This window comes from Canis lupus, chromosome 7, assembly GCF_003254725.2.
Source record: "Canis lupus dingo isolate Sandy chromosome 7, ASM325472v2, whole genome shotgun sequence".
Taxonomy (NCBI): domain Eukaryota; kingdom Metazoa; phylum Chordata; class Mammalia; order Carnivora; family Canidae; genus Canis; species Canis lupus.
In genome coordinates, this window is record NC_064249.1 from 33,266,785 (window position 1) to 33,283,658 (window position 16,874).

The 16,874-nt window shown below is 39.2% G+C and overlaps 1 protein-coding gene and 1 long non-coding RNA gene across 7 annotated transcripts in view; one reads left to right on the top strand and one right to left on the bottom strand.

Annotated features, from left to right (window-relative positions):
• The window catches only part of LOC118355339 (uncharacterized), a 50,926-nt gene extending 40,459 nt beyond the window's left edge, over positions 1-10,467 (top strand). For 2 of the 3 annotated variants that reach the window (XR_007411954.1, XR_007411957.1), the window contains exons 8-9: positions 4,139-4,220; positions 4,501-4,778. This is a non-coding gene — a long non-coding RNA (uncharacterized LOC118355339). Of the gene's footprint in view, positions 1-4,138; positions 4,221-4,500; positions 4,779-9,631 lie in introns of those variants that run through there. The other variant, XR_007411955.1, reaches the window with a different exon arrangement.
• The window catches only part of PLD5 (phospholipase D family member 5), a 408,683-nt gene that overhangs the window by 167,957 nt on the left and 223,852 nt on the right, over positions 1-16,874 (bottom strand). For all 4 annotated transcript variants that reach the window (XM_035719400.2, XM_035719401.2, XM_035719403.2 and 1 more), the window contains one exon: positions 10,543-10,654. In XM_035719400.2, coding sequence (XP_035575293.1) covers positions 10,543-10,654 — 112 coding nt within the window. The remainder of the gene's footprint in view (positions 1-10,542; positions 10,655-16,874) is intronic.

The window sequence follows — 16,874 nt, forward strand, 5'->3', positions numbered from 1 at the left end:
AGTGAGCCAGCTCATAGTCTCCTTCAGAGCATGGATGTGTGAAGGCCCCACACAGTTTCACAGGCACCCCCAAACAGGAAACTAGTTGCTAAAAAATAATGGTCACGGGGCCCCCAGGAATCACAAGGCTCTCAGGAACATTTTTATTTATTCCTTTATCTATATGTATACCTGTTTTCCTCTTAAAGGACACCCTCTCCAAATTCTGTATCACTAGGCTAGAAATGCATAAAGTCATCACTAGATTGAACAGATAAAATTCTTCTTACTTCTATAATGTCACACGGCTGAATATGCATATAATTTCCCTTAAAAATGCCATGCCTGCCAAAATTCTTATGTATTAAGGATAAAAATAGACCTCTAGCCCAAGATCCTACATTTTAGAGCAAATAGATGACATACTATATTCTATGTGCCAGATGAACCCCTCTGAAAGTTTAAACACATTGAATTGCAACCTAATCTGGGTGGATCTTAGAACAGTGATGGAAAATACAGATGGAGTGGCATTGGTGTTGCCAGCTGGAAAATCCTTATCACAAACTGAAGCCAGCTAGAGTTAGTGCAAAACCGTAAAGGCAAATGAACCAGCTGCATTCCCAAAGATGATTTTTACTGTGTTTAGAACCAGGACTTCTTTTCATTGAAAACCACAGGGCTGGGTGTGTGCTTTAGGGGCAGAAATGAATTCAATCTGGACAGATGGAACACAAAATAACACACTCAGCTAAGATATGGTGGCTGTAAGTAGAGGTCACTTATTAACAGTTTATTAGAGTCAGGTACCTGCACCAGAAGCTTTTTACACATTACTTAATCGAATTCTCATAACCCTCAGAGTTATTATTATCCTCATTTTACTGAAAAAGACACTGGGGGTCAGAGTAAGTTGCCCACAATTGCATCCCACAACTGACAGGTCCAGAATTTTAGCACAAGTCTAAATAACACAAAAGTATGTGCTCCTAAATGCTGTACTTATTATTATGTTAATGATCACTAAAGCATAATGTGTCTGAAGAAGTTCCTGCCTTGCTGCCAAATTATTTGGTATTCTGCAAAGAAATGTAGAAGACAGAAATCCTTGCAATGAATAGAGTAGAACAAAGGCACTCAAGCATGAGCTTAAGTGGCATCCACTTTGAGAAGGTGTGAAAACAGAGTAGAGCCTGATGGAAAGTATGCCCGGGTGACAGCAAAGGCACCTTGACTTTTGTCTGGGCCAGAGCCCAAAGAACCCTACCCTCATGAGAGTCCCCAGGACAGTCCTTCACTTAGAAAACAAAACACCTTATTTTTAATAATGGCAACCTCTCAAACAGTGGGGATAAAAGCCAGAATAATATAAAGTTTACTCTGGGGGAAATTATTAAAATATACCTGTTACCTTAGATTAACCCATACAACCTTACATTAACACATATAACCATACCTACTTGTAGAGTTAGATTTGGGGAAAATTATAAATCCATAAGACCAAAGTAAAAAAGCCTTCACAAGCATAAAATTCCCAAATTATGCTACACTTATTTGGAGCAAGCAGTTCAAAAAATCACCGTGTAAAATCTGTAACTTGGAAATTGGGGCACCTTGTATTAAATTTAAAATTTACACATGCCCCTATTCTCAGATTTAGGAATGTATATTCCCATTAGGTTTTAATCAGCCTAATCCATGATTGTGAGAATAACAATACAGGTTACTAATGTGAATGTGTAGTTTTCTTGAATTCGAATAAGCAACAGCAAGGATCACTTTAGATTTTGACAGAATGAACACAGCAGTCCCTCCTTTTTAATAATGTAGCCAAAAAAATATAATAATTAAAAATAGAGTATTATCAAGAGAATGAAATTGAACCACTATCTTAGCTTATAGAACTCAAAAATTAAAATGGATTAAAGACTTCAGTGTAACCATAAAACTCCAGGAAGAAAATATAGGGAAGAAAACCTCCTGGACACTGGTCTGGGCAACAATATTTTGGATATGATACCAAAAACCAAGGGAACAAAAGCAAAATAATCAAGTGGGACTACATCAAACTAAAAAGCTCTGTGTAGCAAAGGAAAGAATCAACAAAACGAAAAGACAACCTACAGAATGGCAGAAAATATTTGCAAACCACCTATCTGGTAAGAGGCTAATATGTAAACATACATAAAGATCTTATTCAACTCAACTACGAAAAAACAACCTATTTTAAAAAAAGGACAAAGACCCGAATAGACATTTTTTCTACATACAGATGACCAACAGGTACACTGAAAAGGTTCTTAACATCACTAATTATCAGGGAAGTGTAAATCAAAACCACAAGGAGATATCACCAGACACCTGTTAGAATGCCTTTTATCAAAAAGACAAGAAATAACAAGTGTCGGCACTGATGTGAAAAAAAACGGAACCCTTTCACACTGTTGTAAACTAGTGCAGTCCCTGTGGAAAACATCATGGAGATCCCTAAAAAAAAATTTAAAAAAAGAATTACTGTATGATCCAGCTAGTCCCACGTCCTAGTATATGCCCAAAAGAAGCAAAATGAGTGTTTCAAAGAGATAAGGATGCCCATGTTCACTGCTGGATTACTCACAATAGTGAAGATATGGAAGCTATCTGTCTGTCAGTGGATGAATAGATAAATATGTGATGTGTAGACACACACACACACACACACACAGAAATATTATTCATCTGTGACAAGGAAGGAGATCTTGATATATGCAAAAACATAGATGAACCTAGAAGGCACTATTCTAAGTGAAATAAACCAGACGAAGACAAAAATACTGTGTTATCTCACATGTGGGATCTAAAAAAAATTTTTTTTAAGTCAAAGTCACAAAAACAGAGGGTAGAATCACAGCTACCAGGGGTCGGGATGGGGAAGATGGGGGGATGCTAGTCAGAGGTAAAGGCTTTTAGTCACAAAAGGAGTAAGTTCACAGCATGGTGACTGTAGTTGCTATTGTATTTTATACTTGAAATTTGCCACGAGAATAGGTCTTAAGTGTTCTCACCACAAGAAGGAAAAATCTAAGTAACTGTGTGAGGTGATTGATGTGTTCATTAACTTGACTGTGGTAATCATCTCATGGAAGTATGTATATCAAAACATTATATTGTACACTTTATATACAATTATATTTGTCAATTACAGCTCAATAAATCTGGAGACAAAAAAGAAAGTTTTCACTGACAAATAGAAATCTTTGCCTATTTTTTTGCTATGGGTCAAGCTCTGCATTATGAAGAATTTATGAACATACTGATGAGTGATAAGAAACATGTACTGCTTGTGTAGTATTTAAAATGTGGAGACTTGATTCCTATTAGTTCTGGTAACTTCTCCATAGCTACTAGCATTCACAGCACTAGAAATGTAATTAGAGGGACGCCTGGGAGGCTCAGCGGTTGAGCGTTTGCCTTCGGCTTGGGGAGTGATCCCAGAGTTCCAGGATCCACTCACACATCGGGCTCCCTGCATGGAGCCTGCTTCTCTCTCTGCTTGTGTCTCTGCCTCTCTCTCTCTCTCTCTCTCTCTCTCTCTCTCTGTCTCTCATGAATAAGTAAATGAAATCTTAAAAAAAAAGAGAAAAGTAATTAGAATCACCCAGATGGAGCTTTATCAACTATTAGACTATTTTGTGGTAATCGTTTTTTCCTAATAATTTGAACAGATCATTCAAAATTAAAATCAAGAATTAAGGAAAGCGAATGTAACATCAAAGTTATTTGCTACCCTTCTGATCTGAAACCACCTCTACATTTCATGTGCCTATAAATCTGAAATGGAGGTATTTTCTCTTGGTTAGAGCCATATTTTCTTTCACAAGAAATATTTTAGAGTTTTATGAGACTAGTTATAATAGTAAAACTTGCTGACTCCAAATTTGAACACTTTTGAAAAGCAGAAATGATTGTGTTTAATACGTTTAACTGCTATTTTTATTTCTTATTCTAAAAGAGGTTATTAAACAACTACACAGAAATAAAATATAACTGATGTTCTATTAAAAAAGTGCTGTTGTTATGAGTGAAAGAGCTTAGGCTTCTTTCAAATATTAAAATTCTGACTTAAATGAATAAGACTTAGTCACAGAAAATGTCAATTAAATATTTACTCTTTGTTCAGTGCTTTGTGGATAGGAAGCCAAGATGAGCTGAAGATGAGTGCTCATTAGGATCCTGTTGCTCTTGTCTATTCACCAACATGGGTAAGGCTCCAATTAGTTCACCTGGCTGGTATTCAGTGGTAACGAGGGACCACAGAGGTTAGCTCTACTTAAACCGCACTCCATTTGAGTCAGTTACCCAGCAAATGTATGACTTTATTCACAAAAGGAGAATATGAGGGGAGATGGGGGGCCGAGGGCCAACACCAAGGCCAAAAGTCCACGCAAAGGACACACTTTTTTGCCTTCACAAAGAGTAACAGAAATGAAAATATTGATAAAAGATTGAGAAACCTAGAACTTTAATTTTTAAATCTCACAGATGATTTGAAGTTCTGTCTAATCATCCATTCATCCAACCATCCATCTATGTTTTCATCTACTTATCTATCTATATATCTAAAGAAATCAAAGAAGAAAGAAATTCTTGACACATTAATGTGATGACTACAATTCGAAAATCTGTCTACCTATCTCTTATCGATCCATCCATACACCCATCTATCTGAAGAAGCCAAAGGAAAAGGACGGATGGGGGGATGGCATAATTGGGTGTTGGGCATTAAGGAGGTCACATTATATGATGAACACTGGGTGTTATATACAACTAATAAATTATTGAACACTACCTGTGAAACTAATGATGTACTATATATCGGCTAATTGAATTTAAACTTAAAAATGAAAAAATAAATAAAAAAAAACACAAAGAAGCCAAAGGGGAAAGAAATTCTTGACATCTTAATGCTTTAGCTAAACAAAATACAACTCCATACAATAGTTCTGTTATCAGCTCCTTAAAGACATCACAAGCAGCTATAGACAGCATGGTCTAAGCTCAAGGCTTGATCCCCCTTATGTCTGTACATGCACGAAAGAAGGGATAGAGAGGAAGGAAGGTTTGATTCTAACAGACTGAGAGCTTGAAACTCCAGCTGAGCCAGGACTGGGCTAAGAGGCCTAAGCCTACAGTAAGCCACACCATCAGAAGAGAGGATCACAGTGTGCAGGTCCATTTGGAGGTCCCCCAAGCTCTAGGATGAATTCCTTTTTGTTGCATAGCTGGACCGACCACCAGCAATGAAGAAAGTCTAAGAAGCATCCAGTGACAATTTAACCAACAAATTATGAGTGTTTTAGATTCCTCTCCTTTTCAACACCAAGTTTTTAAAGGATGACCTCTTCTCTTTTCATTTGGGTTGCAATTTCATCATGCAGTATACCTTGGAATACGGTTTCTGATTTCTTCTTTATCTACCCCAGGAGTATGTCTCTTCTTCAGTGTATTTTGGGCTTCTGATTTCAGTATATTATTTTTCCACAGAACTTTCATATAAAAATCTGGTTTGCACAACTTCTTTCCCATTCCAGGTAACATAGTAGGGTTTTTCTTTCATTTGTTTATTCATTCGGATGGGAATATTTCCTATCACCAAATGCACTCTCCATCAAGAGTTCTGATACAAATATCCCCATATTTCTTAGGAAATATCTTTCTTAAGAACCAGCAGAGCCTGGCTTCTCTGAATTTCTATTCAGAGATGGTTACTACACTACAAAGTAGCTCTGTTATGAGGTGTGATTTAGAATCTACCTCCCTCAGTGCAGTATTAGGAATGATTGGTTTTAATTTAATTTAAATATTAAAGCCAAGTGCTTCTAAGTTGAATCTTTAAATTTACTGCTGAATTTTAAAGTAACCCTCATTACCATATGTCACTGATTCTAAAACATGCAGCTTTTACATTTTAACAACTCTGACATTGGGATGCATCTTATGATTGCCATAGACAGGGTGGCAGTTGTGACAGAGCTGTCACTTCAGGTCTTGGCTGTTATTCCTGGTGGCATGACAGGGCTCCTGCAGTTTCTCAATATTCAGTCAACAAACCATTTAAGGACTCTTTGAGGAAGGATTGTGAGGCCTGGTTACTGTTAGAACATCTTCCTTTGACATTTTCTGGTAAGGTTCAGAAACAGGCAGAATGGAAGTATGTTCAGAGAAAAGAGACAATAGTAGAGCATCTTTTTCTAAAGTTAGAATACCACCACCATCTTGATGGTGCAAGAGACAGTGTTGGGTGAAAAGCACAGGCATCCATGACTCAGACACAAAAAGTGATTCAGAAAAATTGGACTCTGTGTAGGTGTTTCAAGAATCCCTTGATAATTTTATTTCACTAATGTCAGTCTGCTCAAGCAAACTGTAAACTCTGAAGTCAAGGGAAGGCTCAGGCGTTGGTCAGTTTTCTAGCCTTAAAGCCTAGCTTTCTGGCATCTATCAGGTGTTCAAAGAGTGGCTGTTGAATGAATGAGTGAACAATGGAGTAAAAGAAAATGGTAAGACCAACTGCGGAAAAGAAAGGAAGTTTGAAGGCAATGTTATGAGTGAGGCTTAATATGAACCTTGAGAGATCAATAGGAGCTTACAAATTGACAAGGAGGGAGACAGGCCATTTCAAGTACAAGGAAAAGTATGTGTTAGGAAACAGAGACCCAGAAAAGCATGCTGTATTTGGGAAATCACAGCAATTGTTCAGATATCTAGAAAGCCAACAACAGAAATTAGTATGAATGAGACTGAAAAGGACATTCAGATTCTGAATGGTTTCAAGGACTTTTCTTTTTTTTTTTTTTTTAATTAGTGTGGAGTTTATTTCTCAATCACTGATTTTAATCCTTTCTGACTTTTATCTCATGAATCATTATATTAAAGAGTTATCATCCAACAGTGAACAAGTAAAAGCCTGGGATTTTTTCCCAAAAGGAAATTTATATTTTCTAGTTTAACATTATCTTATTCTTCATTTTGGGTAGGCTACTGGGATAAATATTTTCATCATATTATAGAAAGTACACTGAATCGCTATGGTTTTGAAAGACAAATAAAAAAGAAATTCTTCTTAATTAGAAACTCCATTGCAACAATAATCGAGTATAAGGCTTAAAAACATAGTAGGTCAGAAAATGGATAGGAAGAGGACAGAGGATCTTTAGGGCCATGAAAATACTCTGTACAATGTTATAATGATAGATATATGTCACTGCCTAGGTGTCCAAACCCAGAGAATGTATAACACCAAAGGTAAATCCCAAGGTAAACTGGAATCTGGATGATGATGAAGTGTCAATGCACACTCATCCTTGGTAACACATGCCTCCCTCTGGTGAGTGATGTTGATGATGGGGGAGGCTGTACAGGTGTTGAGGCAGAGAGTACTGGGTAATCTCCACACTTTCCTCTCAATGTTGTCATAAACCTAAAAGTGCTCCCAAAAATAAAGCCTTAGAAAAACACAGTAGCATGACTGAGAAATAATATCTTGTTTAGGACTAAAAGACACAGCCAGAAATCAAGTATTCAAATAGCATAAAACAGCATTTCTGAGGTATTACCATCATGTAGTTCATGAGGTGGGACTTCCAAGGCACCTGCTAGGAGACAAGAACAGGGAAAGGATGGTACTGTCATCCTGAGCCACTGTGGGCAGCCAGTGGCACTCCCCATGAGAAGGCGGGTATGGAGGAAGAAGCAGGACTTGGTGACAGTCCCACATCACACCAGCTTGCCTGTGAGGCAGCGAGAAGCCACTTCTCATATGGTGCCTGTTCAGCTGTGAACACATCACTTGCAGACTAATCCTCTGGCCAAGACAACTGGGAGCTGATAAAATCCCAAAACCAAACCTGTGAAGGCATCCGAAGGCCTCCAGATTTGGAAACCAAGTTGATTTCTAAGAAAAACAATTTATGGGGCACTGTCTACAAATCAGAGAGAGCGTATTCTCTGCTGTGGAGGTACACAGGAGGAGGTAGGTGGGAAACCAGGTAATAAGGGGTTGTTGCTGGAAGGGAGAAGAGTAAGCAACTCAGCTAAGCCAACGTGCTGCATTTACATCCTTATAGGGGACAAGTGGTGAAGGTCAGTCAATGGCATAAATGTTTGAATTGACAGGCAGTCTTCTCTGGAATGATATCTGCCCCTGAGTTCATGGACTTCTTGAGCACAGGATTTCAAAAGCACCCCATCTTTGGGCCACAGTGTGAGGCGTTTGTAAGGGAGGTGACCTTTCTGACATCTGAGTTATGTGGAAGAGAGGAGAGGCCTTGGGTGGGCAGCAGGAGCAACAGTGAGTGGCAGGGATGTCCCCACCTCCAGGAAGGGCTCTGAGGCCTGGCGGGCCAGCCTTGTCCTCTTTGGACCCAAACCTGCACTAAATCCTCACAATTTCCTGGGGAAACCTCACTCACCCCTTCCCACCGTGTATGTGACCAGCTTCTATTTCCAGTGACTTCAGACTCACAGCTGAAGTTGCTCATGGCTAGTTTCATGCTTATCTGTCGTTTGTGAACTATTTCTGGCCAAACCTTCCTGGAACTCTACCAGAAGACCAGGATCTCTCCATAAAAAAATTAAAAGATAACCCTAAAGACAGGTATTCCAACACAGATTTAAAAGAATTCCATAAAAATTAATTAAATAAAATGGTTCCATAACAAATATTTCTAAAATGCACTGTTATTATATAATAGACCTCTGCCAAAGGAGGAGAGTAGAGAGATACAGTTGCTATGATGAATATATGTGGTGCTGTATGTATATATGTGCAGTAACAGAAGCCAGATGGGCCCACCAGGGGCCCACGGGGAATGGATATGAGAAATTAGGGTCCTGTTCATTACTCTCTAATTGTAAAGGGAAATCATTTGTTTTGCCTTGACAAGAACGCCTATCACACACTAAAGAGTCTAAGTTGTAGTAATATATAATGCTTGCTTGTGAAATTCAAACACTTCCTTCTTTGTGAGAAGTGATGACTGTAACAAAACTTTAATTCATAATTTGCCCTAGAACTGTAGGCAAGGACTTTACCCATAAATTCATTAATAGCGATTCCTTGTCTCAGGTGCCAAATGTTCAGCAGCACCAGACATATGCTTTAGTTCTGCATAGTTGGTTTTTTTCTAATTGTTGTAATTGAAGTTGAGCTGAAATGCAAAACTTTATTAGTTTTAAGTGAAAGATGTTGGGGGTGTGTGTGTATGTGGTATACGTGCATGTAAATGAGATGTGTGTGCATAAGTGGTGTGTGTGTGTATGTGTGTGTAAGAAGACACCACGGGAAATTTATCAACAAATAGAGGCACCCAGAGTTAGCCAGAAGTAATCTATTCCTAAAAATGTGTCAGCCAATGGATTTTCAGATAGTGGGAATCCAATCTCACATGTTTTAAACAGAAAAAGTAATAATATGTTTCTGATTTGTGTTAATCCACTGAACTACATATTTTCTAGTTTTTCAAAAATATTATCCCGTGGTCAGGTAGCACAGTGAAGCTTTTCAGACCTAACAGTATCTTGTAAGTTACCTTGATTTTCTTAAGTGTCTAAAAAATAATACACGTGTGCCCAACCATGCTTATGTCTTCTGTGTATTTATGTCTTTCCATAGACTTTATCGCTTCTGATTTTTCTTCTGCAGAAGGAAAGACCACCTGTGCTCACCTTTCACTTCATAGCCCTGGACATTTTTCAGAAGGTGTTTTCACTTAATCTGGGGAAGATAACAAGCAAAACTGTCCAGCATGTTTAAACAGCACACACGTGAGATGCAATGCTGTCATGTTACCACCAGACATGACACCTGGTGGTGTGACACCTGGAGCTGTCACACCAGGCAGCTCAAGCATTTTCACTGGCTCATACCTGCCATTTCTGTTCAGAGGTGTACAACTCTAATAGTAAGTTCAGGGCCAAAATTTTGATAAATCCATGAAAACTATTTGGAAGGGACAGTTCAGTTAGTGAAGACACAGCAAAATGAAGAAGCTATTTCCTCAGGATGCCTGATCTCCATGGGATTTTGAAACAAGTTGCAAAATGACCTAAGAATGATGTTCTCTGTGGAATTAGGCTGAGTTTCATAGATGCCTACATCTGACTATATTATTTTAAAGAAGATGGAGCATGAGGAGGATTTCCATTTGAAGGGCAAGAGAAAAACAGAAATCCAATGTTTGTTCGAAAGAGAAGTGGGTCTTTAATCACATCACGGAAGTGTTCAGACAGGGAAAGATTCTTCTTTCTAGTTAATTATCATTTAACGGCCAGTAGATTATTTTGCATAAACTAATATCCAACAACAATATTTAAAATCTCCCGGTAGAATTGATTAATTAGTTCTCTCGTTTAAAGGCTTTAATCAGGCTGTTTTTCAAAGGAGAAATAAAAAGTGAACTTTGTGCAATGTGCTGACCATAAAGAAATCACATATTATTTTAAGTACAATGAGAGATGTCCTCACAGACCGCCCTCCCCCCCCCCCCCCCCAGGGCTAGAGTAGCACAGCGACCTTGGCCTTACCCTTTGATCTCAAGGCTTCTAATACCTTTGAGTCCGCGGTCACATCACTCACTAGCTTGATTTCGATATTTTGTGAAGTCAGTTGAAGCAACTTTTCAAAAAGACGTTGACCCTAGAAAAAAAATATTCAGAGACCAGGAAAGTCAGAAAACCTAAAGTATGCTATTTTAGAAAGGTATAAATAAACTTATTAAAAATTAAAACTATTCATTCAAATTTTAAAAGACAAGCAGTTCAGCAATTGATATTCATAGAGAATTCTTTCAAAGGAGTTATAAACAGAGTAGTAGCACGAATGCACATTACATTATGTTTTCTTGAGTGCTGTGCAAATCAACAATTATTGCAATCCTAAATTCAATGCTATAGAGCAAATCTACTTTTTTTTTTAACTCTTTCATGAACTCTGACATTATCTACACATGAAGAAGCAGCAGAGAATATTATACAGTTGAGTTTGAGCCCAGAGAGATCTGGATTCCAGCTGGTTTTTTTCCAATTTGCAAGCTGTATCTCTTCTCACTAATCTCCCAGCTTCTTCCTCAGTAAAATGTAGATAATATTAGAGTTTAATACTTTAAAGGGTCTTTTTTGAGAATTAAAAGAATTAGCTGTAGGTAAGTATCCTTTCAGTGGAAGTTCTTATGGGGAGAGTCACAGCTACTTATCAGTGATTTGCCTCAGTTCACCTTCTGGTTTAAAACCTGTTTTACAGAATTCAACTAATGCCCTGTCTAGCAATCTGTCATTACTAGCACAAACTAAAAATGACTGAAATAAAAATACATGGTAAAAAAGGTTTTGCTTACATAAGATTTTCACAACCATTAAATTTTTATAGTAAATTTTAATCTCCAGGAGACTCTGCATAGAGGTAGGTCCTTAGCCATTACATTGTCTCAGACAAGTGGACCGCAACCCTATCCTATTTACTTTCCCTTGTGTGTGTTCGTAGACTCCCTCTCCTTATCATAAAATGAACCAGTCTTCCTTTATTGATTTTTCAGATCTTTGTTATTCAGCCACAAACTCAAATGCCTTCCAGGGTCATACAGGCAATAAGGCTTTGGTCTTAATGGCCCCCAAGTGGCAAAGTCTTATTCTGCTTTGATAAGAATGGACCGTTAATAATGATTCAGTACAAAGGATGGAGGAGAGCATGGCGGAAATGTGGATGGAACATGCAATTCTTGCAGTTCAGCCTCAGAAAACAGAGAAGCCAAAGACCAAAGCCTAAGGGTAAGGAGAACGAGTTAGAATGGCAGTGCTAGGGCTGCGTAGCAGGGCAGAGTATCTGGCATAATCCGGCTGTGCTCCAATCTGCTGACCCAGCACAGCCAAAGCTCCCTCATCCCTGGGTACTGGAGGGTGGCATGGGAATTGTACCCCGTGGCAGGCACAGAAGCTTCCTTTTCCTTTACTGAAGCATGGAAGTCAAGGGTAGAGCTCGTGAATTGCTCTGCACCCAGGGCTTGGAGGCAGGTTTACAGCAGACCCGGTGTTCCTGGGAGGTGTGGAATGAATACAGCAGGCTGGTGTCAACTGGTTATGTAAAAGAGGTGAGGGAAGGTGAGAAAGAGAAAGACAGAGGACAGAAGAAAGACAACAGATTGCAGGGTCTATGTGGATTTCAGGTTGACTGCAAGAGAGGTGAGGACCCCGGCAGCCAGGGGCCAAGAGGGACATCTAGGTGGTGGGACTCTGTGGTTCTCCTGCAAGGCTGTCACCAACACCACCTTCCTCATCTGCTCTGGTGCTCCCCCCACTTGCGTACTATAATCTTGTCACTGGCTCTTGGAGACTTGGTGATTTCTGCATGGCCCAGATTTCTGGAACCCAGACTTGTGGTCATCACACAGTCACACAGATTGTTCATACTCTTCCCCTTCACACAGAGAAAAGGCTTATGTGCTTTGTGTTTTGTGAGACCCCATCAGTAATGGGCTGGTAGTTTTACACAAATGCTTTTTGTTTCTTTTCTTTTTTTAACTCTTAGTTAACAATATGTTTCGCACCAATGAAACATAAGAGATCTTCTAACCTATCTGTATTTCTGGCTCTGTGCCTTGAATTGATTCCCACTATGTTATTTTTGTGAGATTTAAAATGAAGACCAGAATTCTCAAACATGGATGAAAATAGAAACTCCCAAATCCACAGATACTGGCACAGACTGTCATTAAATAAAGCTTATTTTTCCTGTTAGTATGTGCTGATGACTTACACCGAGTATTCTTAAAATTGTTAATTATAGTGCTTACTGTAATGAACTCGGGCCTGGGGGAGCTTCTCCCTTGTTTTCAGTATCTTACCTTCTCTCTTCATATCTTTGCTAAGACATTCAAAATGTAGTAACAAAGGTATAAAACACCTACTTGGTGCAGAGATCGGCAGGAAAAGCTGCTGCTTTCAGAGTTTTCCATCAGTAGACTCTTGAACAACATAGGTTTGAACTGCATGGGTCCACTTATATGTGGATTTTTTTCAATAAATTCAGTACAGTCCTATAAGGGTATTTCCTCATCCTTATGATTTTCTTAATGACATTTTTTCTAACTTATTTTCATGTATATATAACATACAAAATATATGTTCATTAACTATTTATATTATCAGTCTCTGGTCTCTGTTCAATAGGAGGCTATTAGTATCAAATCTTGGGGGAGTCAAAAGTTATAAGCAGATTTTCAACTATGCAAGGGGTTGGCACCCCATTAGCCCCCATGTTGTTCAAGGGTCAACTAATTTGAAAACTTGCCTTTCCTGGTGAGAAACATTAGGCAATATTTTAAACTTAAATAATCTTGAAGATAGCCAGTGGCTCAGGTGTGTTGAGCAGTTTAAGCCAATTAAGCCCAGCAGCCTGCCTAGGGGTTAGAGTATGAAGTATTGAGGGGGACTAGTTAACCACCTAATATTGCCCTTCCTTCATCTAAAAGGAAGAAGGTACTAATAATCTGATAACATCAAATATCAATGCACTTAAGAGGCCTGACAACGGAGAAGATGTTTGAACATAATATGGGTGCTTGATGATACAGGCTATTCGAGAAGACAGTACTGGAGCTAAAACATAATGTTAAGTATTCAAGAACATATAAGTATGGCTGGGACTAACACTCTAGGATTTTAGAATTAAATTAGAAGAATAATTAAAGAACAACATGGCTTCTGTTGAGACCCAGATTAGTGGTCTGAAAAAATTTCTTTTTTAACAGAAGAAATATCTCAAAGCATACACATGCATGCACGCACTCACACAAAAAACAAGGATGATATGAGAGGAAAAGGGTTATAGAGAAATTGAGGATCTATGGCATATGGCTAATAGATGTGTTAGAAGAAAACAAGAGGCAGAAAGAATAAGCTTTCAAATAGAAGAAAAATGGTCCTACTTGAGGAAAGGCCCAGATCTACATGTTGAAAAGATTATTAAAGATGAATGTAATGTGGAAACATTTAGGTAGATTCTATAAAATCAATAAATACCAAGGAGAAAGAGAAATTCTTACAAACTTCTGTCTAAAAACAAAACAAAAAAAGTTACCTGGATTAGACTGGCATGGAGTCAGCCATTAGCAACACTAAGCCAGTAAATGATGGCTACAGACTATGAAAGAACAAACTAGACCAAGGGAATGCTTTACTCGAAGATTTTACTTGCCAGGGTCAAAAAAGGAAATATTTGCAGATATATACAGATTTAGGAATTATATCACCTACATAACTCAAATGAGGAACATAGTAAAGGAAATACTGTAATAAAACAATAAATATCACTAACCACCATCACAGAGGATAAAAGGGAGAACAAGTGATGAACAATAGGATTTGGACCTGCTTAAAAAGGATTCTTGAAATAGAAGAGACCCATTATAGGGGGAGTTCTACTGTTCTACTGAGAATCTATTACATGATTTTCAATGGGAGGTGCTATTACCTGAAAGGGGCTGAGTTGGTTGTGTGTGGAAGTTACTTCTTTTATAAATAAAACACATATATATATGAAATAAATATGCAATGTACCTGTGGTATTAAAATCTCATGGGGTGGCAGATTTAGGAAAAAAAGTGTCTAAGTCTAAAAAGTCTCGTTAGTAAGGTGTTAATGAAAAGAAGGTTGAGAAATATTGATCTATAACCAATATAAGAACCTCAGTAAAAATTAGAATAAGAGTTGAGAGGGCTTAAAAGTACTAAATGGGAAAAAGCAGGGCCTTATTCTGTTGCGGCACAATTTATGGGGTGTAGACAGTTATAAACTGGTATGTGCCAAACAACACAGCAGCTAAATAGGTAAGGCAAAAGCTATCAGTAATGCAATTAAAACAATATCACAATATAAGGCTTCAAAATGTCTCACAGAATGACTAGATTTAATGATGAATAAATAAGAATATATGAAAATTTAGTATTATCGAATGATTATGCATATACACTTATACCTATTTCTCATTCTATACATCAAATTCCTCAACTGTATGTTTGTCCATTAGAATATTATAAAATCTGTTCTGTAACAGCCATTAAGAAAACCTGAACAGAAGTTGAAGGGAGATATTCTATCAGTTGCATTCTTTGCTCTTAATCTAAGAAAATGAGAAACAGACCATTAACGTGTAACACATAAAATAAATTATATCTACTTAAAAATTTAAAAGCTCACTCTTAGCTCAGTTGTATATCACAAGAGAAAAAAAAAGTGAATTTCTGTATTCTCTAGAAAGCTATAGCTGAGCACTTCATAGCAAAATCATGAAATGAAGCAATTTCTGGAGTCAGAGAAATTAATAAGTGTAAATGTCTTCAGCATTATAAAAAACATAACACAGAGGGGAGGGGCAAGATGGGGGAAGAGTAGGGTCTCCAAATCACCTGTCCCAACCAAATTATCTAGAAAACCTTCAAATTATCCTGAAAATCTATGAATTCGGCCTGAGATTTAAAGAGAGAACACCTGGAATGCTACAGTGAGAAGAGTTCGCGCTTCTATCCAGGTAGGAAGACGGGGAAAAAGAAATAAAGAAACAAAAGGCCTCCAAGGGGGAGGGGCCCACGAGGAGCCGGGCTGAGGCCGGGGCGAGTGTCCCCAGGACAGGAGAGCCCCGTCCCGGAGACGCAGGAGCTGCACCGACCTTCCCGGCGGAAAGGGGCTCGCAGGGAGTTGGAGCAGGACCCCAGGACGGCGAGGATGCCCTCGGGCTCCCTGGGACAGTAACAGAGCAACTGCGCACGGGGAGAGTGCGCCGAGCTCCCTAAGGGCTGCAGCGCGCACGGCGGGACCCGGAGCAGCTCGGGGGGCTCGGGGGCGGCTCCGCGGAGGGGGCTGCGGGGCGGGAGCGCGAATCCAACAGCGCAGGCTCCGGAGCACAGGGCGCCGGGACACAGCCCAGGATCCGGCCTCCCCCGGGACAGGCAGAGGCCGGGAGGGCCCAGGACAGCGAGGACGCTCCTGCCCCAGCTGAGCAGATCAGTGGCCCCGCCCGGAGCCTCCAGGCCCTGCAAACGGAGAGCTCCGGAGTTCCTGCGGGGGCTGAATCCAGGTTTCCAGAGCTGCCGCAGCCACTGAGGCTGTTCCTCCTGCGGCCTCACGGGGTAAACAACCCCTGCTGAGCCCTGCACCAGGCAGGGACAGAGCAGCTCCCACAAGTGCTAACACCTGAGAATCAGCACAACAGGCCCCTCCCCCAGAAGACCAGCTGGACGGACCAGTTCCAAGGGAAGTCAAGGGACTTAAAGTATACAGAATCAGAAGATACTCCCCCTTTTTTTTTGTTTTTGTTTTTTTGTTTTCTTTTTTATTTGTTTGCTTCCCCCACCCTTTTTTTCCCTTTCTTTCTTTTTCTTCTTTTTTTTCTTTTTTTCTTCCTTTTTTTTTTCTCTTTCTCTTTTCTTTCCTTCTTTCTCTCCTCTCTTTTTCTCCTTTTCCCAATACAACTTGCTTTTTGGCCACTCTGCAATGAGCAAAATGAATAGAAGGAAAACCTCACCTCAAAAGAAAGAATCAGAAACAGTCCTCTCTCCCACAGAGTTACAAAATCTCGATTACAATTCAATGTCAGAAGCACTATTATACAGCTACTGGTGGCTCTAGAAAAAAGCATAAAGGACTCAAGAGACTTCATGACTGCAGAATTTAGAGCTAATCAGGCAGAAATTAAAAATCAATTGAATGAGATGCAATCCAAACTAGAAGTCCTAACGACGAGGGTGAACGAGGTGGAAGAACGAGTGAGTGACATAGAAGACAAGTTGATAGCAAAGAGGGAAACTGAGGAAAAAAGAGACAAACAATTAAAGGACCATGAAGATAGATTAAGGGAAATAAACGAC